Source organism: Labrus mixtus, chromosome 1, assembly GCF_963584025.1.
Source record: "Labrus mixtus chromosome 1, fLabMix1.1, whole genome shotgun sequence".
NCBI classification, from domain to species: domain Eukaryota; kingdom Metazoa; phylum Chordata; class Actinopteri; order Labriformes; family Labridae; genus Labrus; species Labrus mixtus.
Genome location: NC_083612.1, coordinates 35,114,473 through 35,134,839, shown reverse-complemented (window position 1 = coordinate 35,134,839; position 20,367 = coordinate 35,114,473). Strand labels below are relative to the sequence as shown.

Genomic DNA, 20,367 nt, shown 5'->3' with positions numbered 1-20,367 from the left:
AGAAGTTTGGTTCCCAGAGTCGAATTCTTTGCATCATTTGGTTCCTTTGTGTGTGTGTGTGTGTGTGTGTGTGTGTGTGTGTGTGTGTGTGTGTGTGTGTGTGTGTGTGTGTGTGTGTGTGTGTGTGTGTGTGTGTGTGTGTGTGTGTGTGTGTGTGTGTGTGTGTGTGTGTGTGTGTGTGTGTGTGTGTGTGTGTGTGTGTGTGTGTGTCTGTGTGTCTGTGTGTCTGTGTGTCTGTGTCTGTGTCTGACAAGAAACCACTCACACCCATACCAAATGATGCGCAGTCACACTTGCAAAGTTGTAACATACCGATTGCGAGAGGAGGGATTTACGGAGAGTGGACCTTATCACTCCCCCTCTCCTCTCTCTGAAGCTGATGTGATTCTGCTCTTTTGGTTTTGGAGTCGAGAGGGACTTTATTTAACGGGACTTTTGTTATGTTGCACGGAGCCGCCGGTGGCTGAGGCAAAGTTTAAATTCTGTGCGCTCAGTGAGGTTACGCACGCGCCTGCACTCTCTCTCGAGCGCTCTATCTCCCCTGCCCTCCCTCACACGCAAACGTGCGGCAATTTTATGAATAAATAAGAACAGGACGGAAATATTCTTGGGCGGCCATAAGTATACTTGGGCGGCCCGCCCAGGTATCATCTATGTGTGAGAAACACAACTTCACTATTTGAATTAATTAATTTATCAGAATGTCAAAATGAGAAAGACACAGATTTAAGACAGTTTCATGAATACTTTACACGTAACTATCCAGACAATGGGAGGGCACAACAACTCCATCGAAACTGTTAGAAAACTATTTGTACATAAAGACTAGAATAGACAAGGTCCTTGGGAAAGTCTTTGTTAATGGGTAATGACCCATCTGTTTCTCAAAATGTAATGCTGTTAATACAGCAGCTAGAATTCAAACATAGTGCAGGCTGTCGGCCAAACAGCTAACTACTAACTTATTGTAATTACAGCCAGCTTCTTTTTATCCATTGTTAATTCTTTTTAGCTACACACAGAGATGGAGAGAAACCCACAGTGCTAAGAGCTTACAATGAACTCTTTGCATTTTTGTTTTTCTGATAACTCTCCAGGCATGGCAGCTCTGAATGGGAGTCTTAGCTCTGGAGGCCTATCCAATGGCTCAGGAAGCACCATGGAGGCACTGAGCCAGGCCTACTCAGGCATCCAGCAGTACGCTGCTGCTGCCCTCCCCAGCCTGTATAACCAGAGCCTGCTGTCCCAGCAGAGCGTCTCAGCAGCAGGCAGCCAAAAAGAAGGTGAGTTCTGAGGACTGGGACGGAAGAGGGGTGTGTGTTTGGTAGAAAATACAGCTGTAAATGGAGATGTTCAATAGGTGAAAAGAAAACAGATAGCTATTTTCTGTATAACAATACTGTTTATATACTATAAACAATGTTTCAGTAGGCTTCAAAATGTTTTTAACCTTTTAGAAAAGTGACCAAGTTTAGTTTCTTTATCATCAAGGTGCCAAGTTTCATTAAAAAAATCAAACAAGTAGGATAAGTTCTAATTACAATCTGAGGCATATAGATATACAGTATGCAACGATCCCATTGCAGCAGAAACAATAAGTGTCTACTTTTATATAAAGAAGCTGTTTGCATGTACACATGAGCGGGGATGTAATGATCCCTCACTATATACAATAAAAATCAATACAAATTAGGGACAATTGAAATCGATGAGACACAAAATACATATTGCGTTACTTGTTTTTGACCAGCAGAGAGCGCTATCTGTCTTGTTGAGTCTTGTTTGTTCTCATTTGCTGAAGAAGAGAGGCGTACAGACACGTCAGCAGCAAGTGAATATTTTGAGGATGAAAATGCACCATCTTGTTTCAGAGTGGGGGGGTGTGCAGGAGTGCAGGAGTGCAGGAGCAAGATGAGTACAAAAGAAAAAAAATGTGCAAATATTACAACCTACATGATGAAGCATGTCAAATGGCACTACCATAGGCTGAAAAGGGGGATGTGACCCCTCCTCCCCCTCCACGTTTTTTTTTTTTTTTTAAACCCGCAGCTACGTTTTAAGGATTTCGGCTGATTTACAAGTTAGAGTTTATTTCAGAAAGTTGTCTTTGCCTCAATACCATATTTTGTGTTTTTATCATCAGATAATTTAACTAAAAGAATCATATCTATACATTAATTGACTTCCATCTAAATGCTTTATAAAAATGTTAAAATCATGATAAAACCGTGTCGAAGCCTTTCAATATATTGACATGTAACGTATTATGAGTTGAGTGTCTCATTACATCCTGATTCTTTTTCTCTTTTCACTTAAACAGAAAATGATCATGCAGGATAATAAAACAATGAGTTCCCTTAAAAAAAGTTAGGTGTATTAAATAATTGGAGGATAGTCAAACACAGTCTGCTGCAAAAAAAATAAGCAGGATGATTGGATTAGAAGGCTGTGAATGCATGCGCTACTTTAGAAAAATATAAACCATCAAACGTATTTTTCTTTTTTAATGTCAGAGGTGTGACCAAATGAAACTTTCATTGTTTTCTAATCGTCATTATGTTCTTCTCCACTTTTTGGTTGATGCCGCTACAATGTCGAACTACACAAAGCATTGATATAAAGATAAAAATTCTCATCATGGCATCTGCCTCTGTTGATTCTTTTTCTTTTTATATATCATATCTTGCCTCCTGAGATGATCCCAGCACACCTGGTCTGAGAGGGATAGCCTCGCGCTGTGAGGTGCATGTGTGAAGAAGTAACTTAGGAAGAATTCCTGAATATTTCAGCTCACCCCGAATACATGCATCAAATTTACCCCAACTTCATGAATGAAATTTAACAAGGGGACAGAAAATAAACTTCTGGATGAAGTCGGAGTGACGATTTCAGCTTTCTTGTATTCACACATGCAGCTCACCTGTAAAATTTCAGGAAGTTTTCAGGAGTTTTTGTGTCTCTAGATTTACTCAATGCTTGACCTCAAACAGCTTTAATACTTTATAATGAGGGGTTTCCACCGTCTCATTCTGTCTTGTTTGAGAACTGTTGTGGACAGGATGGTAGAGATGTTTGTGCTGTGTGTTGGTCTCACCTTCTAAGAATTATGTCTTCTTTTAAATCTGCTGCTTCAGCTGGGGACAGTTACAGCACCGGTAAGACATCACAACCTTCTCTCTGACATAGCCTCACATAATCATGTCAACAGCCTGTCTCTGAAACAGGCAAAACACCAAGTCAAATTCCTTGTATGTGTACAATTTTGTAAATGTACTTGGCAATAAAATCCGATTCTGATTCTGAATGTGGTTACCCACTGCTGAAAAACTAAATACTGCAGAAACAGCGCTGCTCCTACAAGAAACTATGCAGTTTGAGCGTAACATTTGAAGACCAAAGTATGAATAATTAGTTTCACTTACTAGTAATTCTGGTAAAGACTAGCGAGGATGATGACAGTCATAATGGTCTGTCTGGCTTTCTTGTAGTGCTTCAGATGGTGTATAAACTTCTATTCTATTGCTGCTTTAACACAGAAAGAGGGTTTGTATTTTTTATGTTGAAAAGTGAAATACCATTTTTATGGTGAATGTTTTAAAAGGTAGGATAACTTGGAGGATGAGGAGGAGTTTTACCTGCGTTTTGGTGTTGTCTTGTGATTGATTACAGCCTTCAGATTTGATTTTACTCCTGCTTTTTGTTTTCCATGAGTGGAGCCGTAGATACTTTAATCTGCCCAATTACAGAGTTAGTTGTTGTTGACGATTTTACCACTTAATGTCACTGTTACATTAAGGATGTAGGCTTTAGTATGACCTCATCATAATGCTTTGTCATTTTTGTGTTTGTGGATAAACGTCACTCTGTTCAGAGACAGTTAGACACGAGAGGAAACAATGTAACAAACACTGCAGTAAGATAAATGCTTATCCCTGATTGGTCGCGTGAAGTTAGAATGTCATTTCTGCCACAATATTTTGGTTAGTACTTCGGACGTTACGCTCTACGACTTAAGATGAACCTTAGGTCTCAATGGGGAAAAATCATTATGAGACAACTTAAGTAACAAACTTACCAGTTTCAACATGAAGTTTAGTGTGGACTTTAAACTTCCAGGTAGCTGGTTCAACAGGCCGCAGGATCATATTTTACATTAAATGGGTCATACATTCTTCAAATTGTTAAAACAGGATTGTTTGTAATGTTTGTTTGTTTGGTAAAAATGGTTAATTCATTGGCAGGTCCAGAGGGTGCCAACTTGTTCATTTACCACCTGCCCCAGGAGTTTGGTGACCAGGACCTGCTCCAGATGTTCATGCCTTTCGGAAATGTCATATCTGCTAAAGTCTTCATTGACAAACAGACAAACCTGAGCAAGTGTTTTGGTGAGTTCACTCAAATAATGAAAGATACGCCTTGTTTAGATCTTGGAGTGCTGTTTAAATTAATGAGACTGCAGCTTCTATTGTTTAGTGGCTCAATTTTGAATACTGTGCTATAAAGAAAAGGACAACAGAATACCTCGCCTTAAGTGAAGTCAAAAGATTCAGAGCTGCCCCCTGCTGACTGAGGGTCATAGACACTTCCTCCTCTATGTTATCAGATGGGACGCGAGTCAAACTATAAATCAAATAACACATATCTTATATCAATAAGTGAAATGGGGTTTTTTGGTTCGGGGAAGTGACGCAAATGCCTCTTTGTTTAGTTTTAATTACAATGTCAAAATAAGCTGACCAGATATGTATTACAAGAAAAACAAACACAACTACAGCCATGTACAGGAAGTATTTGGCTGAAAGTTGCTAGTTTACAGGGTCATTCCTTAAACTGAAACACTGGACTGGAGGATATAGACACAAATCAGCTTTTATTGTATAGCACAATTTACGCCTTCAGGAGCAACGGCTCCACTATAAGGGTTTTCAGTTACGCCAGCGGTTAGCGATAACGATTTCCAACCAAGACTTCCTTTTCTGTGCATGTCCTGTGTACAACCTGACCAGCAGCTTGAGAAGGGAAAATAACGATGGTGTTGAGAGAGAGGTCGAGATTAGTTCTTGACCAATAAAAAACATTTAGCGCGACAAATCCCTTTACAATGTTCCTGTCCTATTATGAAGTATTACGACCAAAGTGTTAAAATGCTGTCAAAGAAACTTATTATCGGTTTAGTCCTTACAATCAGAGTATGTTATTTTTAAATCTATCTCCTGTTTCCATTCTGAGTGTTGTCATTCCTCCTTCAGGCTTTGTGAGCTATGACAACCCTGTGTCATCACAGGCAGCCATCCAGTCAATGAATGGTTTCCAGATCGGCATGAAGAGGCTGAAGGTGCAGCTGAAGCGCTCAAAGAACGACAGCAAGCCCTACTGAAGGTGCGAGGCACTGCAGACTTAGTTAGGCAGGGTGGTGTTATGGTAAGTGGAGTATGATTAATCAACTGAGAGCAGTCAGTCAGAACGAGTCTGTGCATTAAAGGTGATGAGGCTGCGCTGCCTCCCCTGGTCATGACTCTAACATGTCCAGGCAAAGAGACACTTGAAGCTATATGCAAGATTTTTCAAGCTATACTGGATTCCTTCTGTGTTTTGTGTGGTTTATGCACTTTGTTATTGTTTGAACAAATAAGACAAACAGGTGTATTTTTATTTAAGTTGAAATGTAATCAGTTTGCTGTGGTACATAATGCACATATGGGTTGATTGTTAGGATGTGTTGCATATTGACATTCAGGAGTCAAATTGATGCCTTTTGTTGTTCTTCGTGTTGACCATCCCTTGCACCGCCCAGACTCTGAATAAAAGTCTGGAAAACACAGCGCTTCAATAGATAAGGAAACCAGAATAATTCATAGGTTTTCTTTGGCATTGTCACAAACCATAATCTGTGTTACTGCTTCTTGTGTATATTAGGTGTCTGTTTTACCTTGTGTAATGGAGCCAATGAATGTGGTACATACGTTGGACTGTTCAGGGTAAGGAAAGGTAAAGAAGCCTATATTTTTTATAAGGAGGAGCCCCACCAAATCATGCACGGTACATATTGCAGAACACATCCTGCTAGATGGAGAAAGTGAGAGGCTGTTGTACTCAGATAGATGTTTCCATTTACTTTTCTCAGGCATATGTTTAGATACGTTTAAAGATTTGGCTCATGTGGATGGTACACATTTGGTTCTGTTGAATATAAACATTGTAAGGGCTAGTAAGACACACATTGCTAATACAATTGAAACTAAGGAATTGTTTGAATTAGAAGGTAAGGAAACACTTTGTCTTGTTGGACTAAGCAGAAGACTCACTCTAAACAGGTTATCACTCCAACATGGGTGTTGTTTTTACAGACAGCCGTTCATGCTTTAGTAAGCTCTTGACTGTCACAGGAGAGCTGTTTCTCCTTTTCCCTGGAAGCTGCTGCTCCCTACTGTCAAACCAGAATACGTTAACATGATAGAAGTTGAAGTGACCCAATGCAAATGGACTTAAACACCCATCATAGCCACACACACTCTGGCTCACACCTTCTCAATTCCTCACAAAGAACCACGGTGTTAGGGAGTCCCAACTAAACAAACAGAGATTTGGCGATGCGCCTCCTGCAGTTTGAGTAACAGGTCCGGGGCCTAATGAGGCTATGAAGACAGACCATCAACCTAAGCCATTTTTAAGACGAACATCCCACAGCCACATCTTCTGTGATTGGAGAACTCGTATACATGCCAAAATTGCTCAAGACAAAACTGTTAGCTGCATAGAAACATCTGTTTTTTTAAGAGCTTAGAAGCAAGACAGTGAGATGTATATTTAAACTATGATGCCTTTTCTATTTTTATATAGGTTTTATACTTCCCCTTGTGTTGGGGAACTATTTATTGCCTAAATTATTTATCTGAATTGAAACTATTTTGACAGACAAAAGTCCAACAACACTGTTTGATATCCTGGTGTATGTTCTCCTCTTGCTTGTTGTGTGTTTTTCCTTTCAGTGAAGTGTACTTTGTGTCATTGCTGCATGGATTGTGTGTGTAGGATCCATCAGTGCTGCTACAGACTTTAAAAAAACCCCTCTCTGGTCAACTAGTAGGATCTGGTGTTTGTTTCTCTGGCTCCGTGCTAAGGATTTGTCGACTATTGTGCTTTGAAATTGTGGAGGCTTTTAGAAAGGCAGAGGGCATGTACATTGTAAGATTGGCATTATATACATGTAATTGGAAAGACAATCGTTGCATCTCTTAAATCAAATAAACTTCATGAGAGCCCAACTGATACATTGGTTGATATCCAAAAAGTGTGTGCCAATAAGGAAAGTGTTTTTACAGAACATTATTGCAAAAAAACCAATGCTTGGGCTGTTTTAGACATTATCTCATTAAACTTGTTGGATTTGGATGCAGAGCTCTTCTCTGATTACACAGTCTACAATCCTCTCCCAAAGTTGCAGAGCGTAACAGAAGATCGGTGGTTCACACAAGGATGATTGAGAATGTAGAGTAATGTTAACTATCCCTTGTGAAAAGTAAATTGTTTAAGAATCCTCCCAAAAAAATATGTACCATGTATGTCTAAAACAGGGCAATATTACTCAACATTTCTCAAACAGCAAATGATGTATTTAGTGATATCTTTTCTTCGTTTCAGTTAGCCATTAGTCTCAATTTATTTATTTCATGCTTCCAAATAAGTTTAAATTCTCGCTGAAATGATCTCATCCATCCAAGTGAACAGCAAGTCTACGTTGTTCTCTATCAGTTACATTTGATTTCATCCAGTCAATCTTTAATCATTTTTTTTTAAACTGTCACTGTCTGCAAGTAGATGTTTTCTAAAACTTGCAGCAAAGAATTAAAAACTAGTACATCAACATACCAAAACACATTAAAGGATTTAAACAGACTTTCTCTCTATCCACTGATGATTGTTTGCAGTCCGACTGAAACTTGGAACGTACAAAAGAGCTTTATAAACAAGCAAAAGATTGTTAAAATAAATCCTGAAAGACACTGGAGGCAGAGCAGGTAAGCTAAAACTATGCTTACAATCAATCGCAGCTATGTTAGCCTTGGTAGCTGCGATGTAGCTGTGAGGTGGACAAACTATGGAGGCCTGGTTGGACCTGCATGTTGTGTGTCTCACATTAGTTTTTGGTAGCATGCGGCACGTCCTCACTCAATGGTTGAGTGTAAGGTGATAGATGCTCATTCTGTGTGTCTTTCCTCTCCTGTCTGTGATCCATTGCTGTTTAACCCAAGTGTGTTTCCCTGTTGTGCTTTGTCTGTTTGTTTTCTCCAGATCTCTCACCTGTTTGCCCTAACATGTTGATGTGGTGTCACAGTTCATCGTCCAATCTTTGTCTCCTTCACTTATCTGATGTTCCATATTCACCTTGACCTTGTTGGTTTTGACTTTAATAACCAGAAGTGCTTTTTTGTTGTTTCCCGTATGCCATCTGTGCTGCCACCTGGGGCGCTAGAAAGACTGCCATCAAACATTTTGGAAAGTTAGAAATATTAGAAAGAAAGAATCTATTTTTTCTAGAGCTGACTGACATAACTGCTAGGTTTTTACAAAATCATTTTGACATGAGTCTAACCTTCACTTTTGTTATTTTTCACGTGTGTTGTGGGACAGTCCTCCCAGTGCCCCATCCTTTTTTTTCCTCTTCTGTGTGAAAGCAGCTATTGTCTTTCTAGGCAATGTTTGCGTAAATGATTGTGTTGTGTGTGTGTTGATTGAGTTTTCATGCAACTTGGTGATCTTTTGTTGTTGAACATTTGCAATTTATTTTTGTTCTAGCTGAAGGTTCATCCTTTTAAAGTTCACATTTGGGTGATGTAACAAGGAGGCAGCATTGTTAATTGTCTGTGTAAATAAAAGTAGTTTTTACTTTTCGCCTCAAAACCACGAGAACACCATGCAGTTCTGCTCTTTTTTTGTGTGGAGGAATAAGACACAAAGACTTTTGTCACTATATATTTAGGATGCACGTTTTTTTTTTTATAACTGCACTGAAATTCTTGGCAAAAATGTCATCAAGTTTGTGTAAGTTAAAAATGATGAATAAACTGGTGCCAAATGTTTTGCAGAATCAGTATTTTCCACTCTGATTGTACTAACTTCACTGTTTAGAGATGATGGATAGTTGTTGTATTGATAGAGAGAGTTCTTAAAATACATTAACTTTACATTAGTAACAATTACTGGAAATGAACACATGTCAACATGATATCACGTACTGTAGCATTAAATGGGACAACTTCAGTCACTCTTCAGTGAAAAAGAAGTTTCATTACGTGCACAGAAATCAAATCAGTCGACCGATCACATTCGGTCTATTAGGGATTTCACACTCCTGATATTTTCCAGTGGGGCTGTATAGGTGAACACAAACGGTCCAATTTTTAGCTCGGACTTCACCTGGAGTTTCTCCGGCCAGACCCCTAGTATTTTTTCCACAGCAAGTCCAAGTGAGCTGATGTGAGAACGACGCAGGATATTGTCCGGAGAATTCACCTCGAGGAGGGGGAGTGGTGTTTGTATCCTGTTACTGCTTCACGGAGTGTCTGTACACGACCACTACGATCTCCGTGCTCTAATTAAACGTCTGCATTCTGTTTTCTGTTCGTCAGTATGTTGTTCTCCTCTCTTTTGTGGATGTTGTCATTCCATTGGATTACACATAGCATTGATATAAAGACAAATATTCTCATTATAACATCGTGTAGCGGACTCGAACAAAACTGTCGCTGTGAATGAACATATATATACAATGTTACAATTTACTGAGCAGAATATACATATATTATTTAATTTAAAAGATCATATACGCACACTTTTTAATGTAAGTACTGTAAAACTACCTCATGTTTACTTCAGCGTCTTTGCACTACACCACTGCACCATTATCTTATATTATCTTATTTAGCCTTGTACATATTAGTCTTTGCTTATTTTTTTTTATTTTTGTGTTTATTGTTGATATTTAATGCTATACCTTTGGACAAGGAGAGCACAGTTTACCAGAGTTAAATTCCTTGTGTGTTTAAGCATACCTGGCCAATAAAGCTGATTCGGATTCTAAATTTCAGAAGTTTGGGTCTACTAAAAGTGTTGATAAAAAAAAAAAATGTGAGTAGACCTACTAATATCAAAGCTGCATTATATGTGCAATGCATTCTTTTTCTCTCTAGATGTTTGATGTTTTCCATGTGTTCATGAGTTTGGAAAAACAGCTATCCTATTAATACAAATTAAACTTAAGAATACTGAACAAAACAATTTCAATTGCTATATAAATTCAATTAAATGTAGGCTATTTAAATAATCAGTAATAAATACATTTAAATGCAATAAAAACAGTTTTATTGATATTTAAAAAAGAAACGTTAAATCGGTCATAAAACAACTGATAATTCATAGGTGAAACGTTTAAAATGTTTTTGACCTATTCGTTATTGACCTATTCGGGGCGGAGCTCAATTGACTCAGCCCACATTGAGCTCCGCCCCGAATTGACTTCACTAGGAGTTTTGTTAATTACTTTTTATCTGATTCCCCCTGTTAGATTTGCTCTAGGGTAACTCTGCTTCAGCATTTGACATGGAACAACTCTTGTCTCGGTCTGAGTGGGCTAATTAGGGCAGCAAGTTTGGTCCAGCGATTGCTGTGAAGGAATTCTCCATTGGTTATAGTGTGTGTGTGTGTGGGGGGGGGGGGAGTAGGCTACAGTTAATTAAATAGCCTACAGTTTAGGTTTTTTCCCCCATTGTTGGAAAACAGTTATGTGTGTTAGACTAGGAGCATCAATTTTAGGGTTAAAAACTAAATAGCCATTGTGGGGCTTTAATAATTGGAGAGCCCTGGTTGGTTGAATTCCTTCACTAATGGTAAACCCCGCCCCTGCTTTCACATGGTGCCATAAACTTAGATTAAAAGTGCATAGTGAAATCTAATATTTAATCCAATCAGGCTATGGAAGCCCATTTCCGCCAGTTAAAAATATTAAGATTTAAACTTTGTTTTATTGCCCATATTAAGTCAATATGATGAGATAAAAAGTCGAAATGATGAGATGAAAAGTTAATGCACTCCAAAATAAATAAATACAAGTATTTTTTGCATTTTACAATACATGTCCACTCTGGTGGAAATTTCTGTAACTTCTTCAGAATTATGAATTTAAAATAAAATAATAATAATGTCACCTTGCATGTCCTAAAATTGCAAATTGCTTTAAAAAAAAAAAAACGGGTTACCTGATATTATAATTCATGCATGGAAGGGTTAATATGGGAAAAAAAATCAAACAAATTTGTGGGGAAAGTTATAAGCTACATGCAGATTGTGTTTTCATGGTGAGAAGACTAGAAAAGAGCTGTGAGTCTAGTCCATTTACCTTTTTTTTTTTTAATATATTGTAATGTAGTTTACCAAACCAAAGACTATTAAGTGCATGCTCTTTAAAAACACTTTGGTATGTTTTTGTTGTAAAGGAGATAACACTTTAAATGTTTTGTGCTTAGAAAGCAAGAAAAGTTTCAAATAGGTCTACCACACAAAGATAAGTAGAGGGGATTGTAAAAACATGTGTGGTTTGGTCAGCCTTTAAGTATAAATATTATGAGGGGGGAGCACAGAGCTCACAGATACTTCAACCACCTGAAGAACAGCGCCACCTGGTGTCCTTTTTTTGGAAGAGGGGTTTAATCAGATGAAATCGAGTAACGGTGTTTTATATTTTTAGAAGTCCCTATCTGCAGACTCAATTTAAAGACTAAAAGATTGGGGGGGAAATTATTTGACAAAAAAAAATAATTGGCTAAAAATAATTTCCAGTTTTATATATATATATATATATAAAAAAAATGTAGATTGTAGATTTAAATAGCCTACATTCAAATAAATAATGTGTAGCCTATAATCTCCATAGTAACCCAGGTTGCCAGGAGACGATACGAAAATTAAGTAATTCGAATAAAAACAAAGTCAAAGTACTTTGAAACAAATCTCAGTGAGAGACAGCAGCAAATATTCACTGTGCTTTCAAAGTTTGATATTTTGGAGGATTTCTTGGACAAAGATCTTCATCAAGGACTTTTTGTTCTCCAAACATTGACTGAACATCATCATGAAGCTCAAGAGTGTCAACACGGACGACGTAAGATTGATTCTTTGAATAAAACTGTTTTACTGTCGACACGATCGTAACTTTGAGATTAAACGAGGATTAAAGTTTATTAAATTACATTTAAAACTCACATTAGTCTACACATGACAGACGTTTCACACAAACTCAAAATAGTAACACAGTTTAATTTAAGGCTTCAGACCAGGTCGAGTTAAAATAGACAACAAATAAAATAACTAATGAAAGTAGACTAACTTTGTCCCAGATGTTGGACTGATGTGCGTTTGTCTTCGTTTTCATCCTTTATTATTTTCTCATCGTTAGGGTCTTAATTCATGAACTTTATTTATGTTATTTTTGTCTAGGAGAGGCCTAGCTCATTTACATGTTGTAGCCTAGCTCATTTTTAATGTACATGTTGTAGTCTAGTTCATTTTTAATTTACATGTTGTAGTCTAGTTCATTTTTAATCTACATGTTGTAGTCTAGTTCATTTTTAATTGACATGTTGTAGTCTAACTCATTTTTAATTTACATGTTGTAGCCTAGCTCATTTTTAATTGACATGTTGTAGTCTAGTTCATTTTTAATTTACATGTTGTAGCCTAGCTCATTTTTAATTTACATGTTGTAGTCTAGTTCATTTTTAATTTACATGTTGTAGTCTAGTTCATTTTTAATTTACATGTTGTAGTCTAGCTCATTTTTAATTGACATGTTGTAGTCTAGTTCATTTTTAATTTACATGTTGTAGTCTAGTTCATTTTTAATTTACATGTTGTAGTCTAGTTCATTTTTAATTTACATGTTGTAGTCTAGCTCATTTTTAATTGACATGTTGTAGTCTAGTTCATTTTTAATTTACATGTTGTAGTCTAGTTCATTTTTAATTTACATGTTGTAGTCTAGTTCATTTTTAATTTACATGTTGTAGCCTAGTTCATTTTTAATTTACATGTTGTAGTCTAGCTCATTTTTAATTTACATGTTGTAGCCTAGCTCATTTTTAATTGACATGTTGTAGTCTAGTTCATTTTTAATTTACATGTTGTAGTCTAGTTCACTTTTAATTTACATGTTGTAGCCTAGTTCATTTTTAATTTACATGTTGTAGTCTAGCTCATTTTTAATCTACATGTTGTAGTCTAGTTCATTTTTAATTTACATGTTGTAGCCTAGCTCATTTTTAATTTACATGTTGTAGTCTAGTTCATTTTTAATTTACATGTTGTAGTCTAGTTCACTTTTAATTTACATGTTGTAGCCTAGTTCATTTTTAATTTACATGTTGTAGTCTAGCTCATTTTTAATCTACATGTTGTAGTCTAGTTCATTTTTAATTTACATGTTGTAGCCTAGCTCATTTTTAATTTACATGTTGTAGCCTAGTTCATTTTTAATTTACATGTTGTAGCCTAGTTCATTTTTAATTTACATGTTGTAGCCTAGCTCATTTTTAATTTACATGTTGTAGCCTAGTTCATTTTTAATTTACATGTTGTAGCCTAGCTCATTTTTAATCTACATGTTGTAGCCTAGTTCATTTTTAATGTACATGTTGTAGTCTAGTTCATTTTTAATTTACATGTTGTAGCCTAGTTCATTTTTAATGTACATGTTGTAGTCTAGTTCATTTTTAATTTACATGTTGTAGCCTAGTTCATTTTTAATTTACATGTTGTAGCCTAGCTCATTTTTAATTTACATGTTGTAGCCTAGTTCATTTTTAATTTACATGTTGTAGCCTAGCTCATTTTTAATCTACATGTTGTAGCCTAGTTCATTTTTAATGTACATGTTGTAGTCTAGTTCATTTTTAATTTACATGTTGTAGTCTAGCTCATTTTTAATTTACATGTTGTAGTCTAGTTCATTTTTAATTTACATGTTGTAGTCTAGTTCATTTTTAATTGACATGTTGTAGTCTAGTTCATTTTTCTAGTTCATTTTTAATTTACATGTTGTAGCTTAAATACACTTTTGAAATAAAGTTAGCTATATTTAAAAAGTAAACAGCATTTTAAATCTCCATAGTAACCTGCTGCATGGTTGCCATGGTGATAGACCAGATATGAAAATGAATTTATTCGAACAAAAACAAACTCAGAGACAGCAGCAAATATCCAAAGTGGTTTAAAAGTTTCATATTTTCGAGGATTTCTTCACAAAAGATGTTCATCGAAAACGTTTCTCCTCCTATCAACAAGTGTTTGAGCATGCAGGACGTAAGATTGATGATTTGAATCAAACTAGATCGATACGATCACACGTTTCTATTTAAAGTTCAATAAGATAACATGGACTCAGAGGTTTTTAAGACTATTCACTTTTTATCACAAACAAATATGAAAACATGTAATAAATTAAATATTAAAACATAATAATGTTAGCAGCTGCTTCTGTCGTGATCTTTATAAAAACTAAATGATTTTAACTGTTTTCAAACTCAAAAAGTCTATTTCATTTATATTGTGTTGAGAAAGAAACAGTGAAAGTAGTTCAGGAACTTTAAGTTTGATCCTGAATGAATCTATGTGAGTGTAAACTTTAATAACACATTAAACCAACAATATATAGATATTAAAAAAATACTTTCTACTGTAAATACTCATAGAAATGAGACTTTGAATCATTTCACGAAGAATTATTGATTGTTGGTCATGACTTTATAGTGTGAGGATGTGAGGACTTTATTTTTTTAGAAAACAGAGGTTTACATTTTGGGATTGTTTCTGTCTTTTAGACGAACCAGCGATTCAGGATGGCCTACACCCTGGTCCAGGACCCGGACTGGTCCAGTCCGAGGGTGATCCTGAGGAGGATCCCGTCTTCAGCCGGCTCTTCAGGAGGTTCATCACGAGGTCCCCGCCTGTAACTCCTCCTCACTCTCCTTCCTCTCCTGCAGAGATAATTATTCTTTTGAACTCAACAGTTGGTTTGTATTTCATCTCAAGAATGATTGAAATCTTTTTTTAAACCCTAAAGTAAATCACTGATCCTTAACAACTTGAAGTTTCAGTACAATTCTTCTTTATGTTGACTTATCTTTTTACTGGTTAAAAACCTCAATTTATTTTGATTAATATTGTGTTGTGGAAGAAACTGTGAAAGAACTTTGGTTCAGATAATTCATTTTTTATCCAAAATCAATCTTTGTGAGTGCACTTTGATCTTTTGATAGGTGAAGCACATCACACCAACAATAAACATATAGGCTGACAGCCTGCCTACAAAACAATACAAATATGAATTACAGCAAATACTTGTAGAAATGTGTTTGTTTGAATGACTTAAAGGAACACTTATTGAATGTTCTTTATAACTTCAGACTTTGAATGTTGAAATGTTGGTTTGTTTCTGTCTTTAGTGCTCCCACTGGACTGTCCACGACCCGGATCAGACCAGTCCGAGGGTCCCTGCAGCAGCCAGCTCTCCAGAACCGTCTCCACCCAGGTCCCCTTCTGTTTCTCCTCCTGCCTGTCCCTCTAACTGCTTGATCCTTGACGTCCTTCAAGTAAGCTCCTCCTCTTCTTCCTCCTCTTCCTCCTCTTCCTCCTACTCCCCTCCTCCCCTCCGCCCTCTCCCTCCTTCCTCTCCCTCCTTCTCTCCCTCCTTCCCCCTCCTCTCCCTCCTCCCCTCCCTCCTCTCCCTCCTTCTCTCCCTCCTCTCCCTCCTTCCTCTCCCTCCTCCTCTCCCTCCTTCTCTCCCTTCTCTTCCTCCTTCCCCCTCCTCTCTCTCCTCCCCTCCCTCCTCTCCCTCCTTCTCTCCCTCCTCTCCCTCCTTCTCTCCCTCCTCTTCCTCCTTCCCCCTCCTCCCCTCCTCCCCTGCCTCCTCTTTCTCCTTCTCTTGTTCCCCTTCTTCCTCCTCCCTCCTCCTTCTCTTCATCAGAAGAGACCGGCTGCACCTCAACAGAAGCGTCAACTTCCTCCTCTCGCTCCTCCCCTCCCTCCTCTCCCTCCTTCTCTCCCTCCTCTCCCTCCTTCTCTCCCTCCTCTTCTTGCTCCTCCTCTTCCTCCTCTACCTCCTTATCTCCCTCCTCTCCCTCCTGTATCTCCTTCTCTCCCTCCTCTCCCTCCTTCTCTCCCTCCTCTCCCTCCTCTCCCTCCTTCTCTCCCTCCTCTCCCTCCTTCTTTCCCTCCTCTCCCTCCTTCTCTCCGTCCTCTCCCTCCTCTCCCCCCCTCTTCTCACTCCTCTGTTAGGCATCATCAGAAGAGACCGGCTGCACGGGCGGAAGGAGAGCCTCCACGGAAGCGTCATCTTCCTCCTCTCACTCCTTCTCTCCCTCCTCTCCCTCCTTCTCTCCCTCCTTCTCTCCCTCCTCTTCTTGCTCCTCCTCTTCCTCCTCTCCCTCCTTCTCTCCCTCCTCTTCTTGCTCCTCCTCTTCCTCCTCTACCTCCTTCTCTCCCTCCTCTCCCTCCTCTACCTTCTCCTCTCCCTCCTCTCCCTCGTTCTCTCCCTCCTCTCCCTCCTCCTCTTCCTCGTCTCCCTCCTTCTCTCCCTCCTCTTCCTCCTTCCCCCTCCTCCCCTGCCTTCTCTTTCTCCTCCACTCCCTCCTCCTCTCCCTCTTTCTCTCCCTCCTCTTCCTCCTCCCCTGCCTCCTCTTTCTCCTTCTCTCGCTCCTCTTGTTACTCCCTCCTCCACTCCGACCTTCTCTCCCTCCTCACCTCCCTCCTCCCCTCCTTCCTCTCCCTCCTTCTCTCCCTCCTCTTCCTCTCCCTCCTTCTCTCCCTCCTCTTCCTCCTCCCCCCTCCTCCCCTCCTCCCCTGCCTCCTCTTTCTCCTTCTCTTGCTCCTCTTCTTACTCCTCCCTCCTCCTTCTCTTCATCAGAAGAGACCGGCTGCACGGGTGGAAGGAGAGCCTCCACGGAAGCGTCCTCACTGGAGATAATCTCCCGTGTTGAGTAGAATATGATAAAATAGAATAAGATAAGTTAAGCTTAGATAAGTTAAGTTCAGATAAGTTCAGATAAGTTAAGTTTAGATAAGTTTAGATAAGTTAAGTTTAGATAAGTTCAGATAAGTTAAGTTTAGATAAGTTCAGATAAGTTAAGTTTAGATAAGTTCAGATAAGTTAAGTTTAGATAAGTTTAGATAAGTTAAGTTAAGTTTAGATAAGTTAAGTTTAGATAAGTTCAGATAAGTTAAGTTTAGATAAGTTAAGTTCAGATAAGTTAAGTTTAGATAAGTTCAGATAAGTTAAGTTTAGATAAGTTCAGATAAGTTAAGTTTAGATAAGTTAAGTTCAGATAAGTTCAGATAAGTTAAGTTTAGATAAGTTCAGATAAGTTAAGTTTAGATAAGTTTAGATAAGTTAAGTTTAGATAAGTTCAGATAAGTTCAGATAAGTTAAGTTTAGATAAGTTCAGATAAGTTAAGTTTAGATAAGTTTAGATAAGTTAAGTTTAGATAAGTTCAGATAAGTTAAGTTTAGATAAGTTAAGTTTAGATAAGTTAAGTTAAGTTTAGATAAGTTAAGTTCAGATAAGTTTAGATAAGTTAAGTTTAGATAAGTTCAGATAAGTTAAGTTTAGATAAGTTCAGATAAGTTAAGTTTAGATAAGTTTAGATAAGTTAAGTTAAGTTTAGATAAGTTAAGTTTAGATAAGTTCAGATAAGTTAAGTTTAGATAAGTTAAGTTCAGATAAGTTAAGTTAAGTTAAGTTTAGATAAGTTCAGATAAGTTAAGTTTAGATAAGTTCAGATAAGTTCAGATAAGTTAAGTTTAGATAAGTTAAGTTCAGATAAGTTCAGATAAGTTAAGTTTAGATAAGTTCAGATAAGTTAAGTTTAGATAAGTTTAGATAAGTTAAGTTTAGATAAGTTCAGATAAGTTAAGTTTAGATAAGTTTAGATAAGTTAAGTTAAGTTTAGATAAGTTAAGTTCAGATAAGTTTAGATAAGTTAAGTTTAGATAAGTTCAGATAAGTTAAGTTTAGATAAGTTTAGATAAGTTAAGTTTAGATAAGTTCAGATAAGTTAAGTTTAGATAAGTTTAGATAAGTTAAGTTAAGTTCAGATAAGTTAAGTTTAGATAAGTTCAGATAAGTTAAGTTTAGATAAGTTTAGATAAGTTAAGTTTAGATAAGTTAAGTTCAGATAAGTTCAGATAAGTTAAGTTAAGTTTAGATAAGTTAAGTTCAGATAAGTTAAGTTTAGATAAGTTTAGATAAGTTAAGTTCAGATAAGTTAAGTTTAGATAAGTTAAGTTCAGATAAGTTAAGTTTAGATAAGTTAAGTTTAGATAAGTTAAGTTTAGATAAGTTTAGATAAGTTAAGTTCAGATAAGTTAAGTTTAGATAAGTTCAGATAAGTTAAGTTTAGATAAGTTCAGATAAGTTAAGTTTAGATAAGTTTAGATAAGTTAAGTTAAGTTCAGATAAGTTAAGTTTAGATAAGTTCAGATAAGTTAAGTTTAGATAAGTTTAGATAAGTTAAGTTAAGTTTAGATAAGTTAAGTTCAGATAAGTTCAGATAAGTTAAGTTAAGTTTAGATAAGTTAAGTTCAGATAAGTTCAGATAAATTAAGTTTAGATAAGTTCAGATAAGTTAAGTTCAGATAAGTTTAGATAAGTTAAGTTCAGATAAGTTAAGTTTAGATAAGTTAAGTTTAGATACGTTTAGATAAGTTAAGTTAAGTTTAGATAAGTTAAGTTCAGATAAGTTCAGATAAGTTAAGTTTAGATAAGTTTAGATAAGTTAAGTTCAGATAAGATATTCTTGCAGACTAAGGTTGTGATGTGTGATGTAGTTTTCTCTCTTTAGCTCTTTGGGCACTTCCTGTTTGGTCTGATGACTTGGCATTTGATAACATCTCGCTCCTCTTTAGCTCCACCCTCTCCTCCAAATATGGTCACAGAAGAAAAAGTTGAATTTCAAAAATATATTTCAGCATTATAATGATCATCTCCAGCATACGTCGTGGTTCTCATGTAGTGCTCCTCCTCAGCTCCTCTCTCTCCTCAAAACATGTTCACCTGTGGCTCCAGGTAACAAAAGGCTTAAAAAGACAACAAACCAAAGTTTACAGCACAGTGGATACATCCATTTTAACGCTCTATGGTTGTGATGTGCTGTGATGTTATAACTCTTCTATAATGTGAAGAAAACTAGCTGTTTTAGCAGCTATTGAATTAATAAGAGGTCCTGACTGACATCTTCATTTGCTAACTTCTTGCTCCTCACCAGCTCCTCCTCTCCTCCAAAAATCACAAAAATGTGAAAATGAAAGACCCAGGATTTCATTGAATTATTTAAACACTGTGCTCATGGTATTAGTGTCTTTACTCACTGTACCTGGTATATTATGTTGTTCTGTGTTTTAACACTGTGCTCATGGTATCAGTGTCTTTACTCACTGTACCTGGTATATTATGTTGTTCTGTGTTTTAACACTGTGCTCATGGTATCAGTGTCTTTACTCACTGTACCTGGTATATTGTCTCGTTCTGTGTTTTAACACTGTGCTCATGGTATCAGTGTCTTTACTCACTGTACCTGGTATATTATGTTGTTCTGTGTTTTAACACTGTGCTCATGGTATCAGTGTCTTTACTCACTGTACCTGGTATATTGTGTTGTTCTGTGTTTTAACACTGTGCTCATGGTATCAGTGTCTTTATTCACTGTACCTGGTATATTGTCTCGTTCTGTGTTTTAACACTGTTACATTGTGTGGTCGTACAACTTGTCTTCGCTCCTCTTCAGCTCCACCGTCGTATTCAAACATGGTCACCTCCGTCTCCAGGTAACAAAAGGCTTTGACATGTCAACAAAATAATGAGTTCTATTACAGTGGGATCATCTATTCACTTAACAAATCTGTGGTTGTGATGTCATGTTTTGTTATCACGCTTCCAAAAGGCAACAAAAGCGAGGGTTATATCACAGTGTTTACGTCAATGTTACAGTCTATGGTTGTGATGTGTTTGTGATGTTATCACCTACTATCACTTAATGTAGAAACTCATTCTGGAAACTAGCTGTTTGAGCAGCTAATGAATTGATAAGAAGTAAGGACTTTTGGTCTGATAACTTGACATTTGCTAACTTCCTGCTCCTCTCAAGCTCCTCCTCCTCATGTCCAAATATGGTCGCATCAGAAATAACTTGAAATGTAAACATTGTGTTTACTAGCTATTTGTCCAGACTGTTTGGTTATCTGGTCTCTTCTTGTATTAGTATTTGGTTCTAATGCACCTGTGTCTCCAGGTAACAACGGGCTTTAAAAAGGCAACAAACCAA

The 20,367-nt window shown here is 37.1% G+C and overlaps 1 protein-coding gene across 13 annotated transcripts in view; it reads left to right on the top strand.

The window, feature by feature from the left end:
* The window catches only part of celf1 (cugbp, Elav-like family member 1), a 34,303-nt gene extending 25,223 nt beyond the window's left edge, over positions 1-9,080 (top strand). For 7 of the 13 annotated variants that reach the window (XM_061043218.1, XM_061043263.1, XM_061043245.1 and 4 more), the window contains 3 exons: positions 1,098-1,283; positions 4,242-4,385; positions 5,250-9,080. In XM_061043218.1, coding sequence (XP_060899201.1) covers positions 1,098-1,283; positions 4,242-4,385; positions 5,250-5,377 — 458 coding nt within the window. In that variant the 3' untranslated portion in view covers positions 5,378-9,080. Of the gene's footprint in view, positions 1-1,097; positions 1,284-3,134; positions 3,156-4,241; positions 4,386-5,249 lie in introns of all 13 variants that reach the window. The other 6 variants (XM_061043200.1, XM_061043236.1, XM_061043227.1 and 3 more) reach the window with 3 other exon arrangements.
* Positions 9,081-20,367: the final 11,287 nt, after the last annotated feature.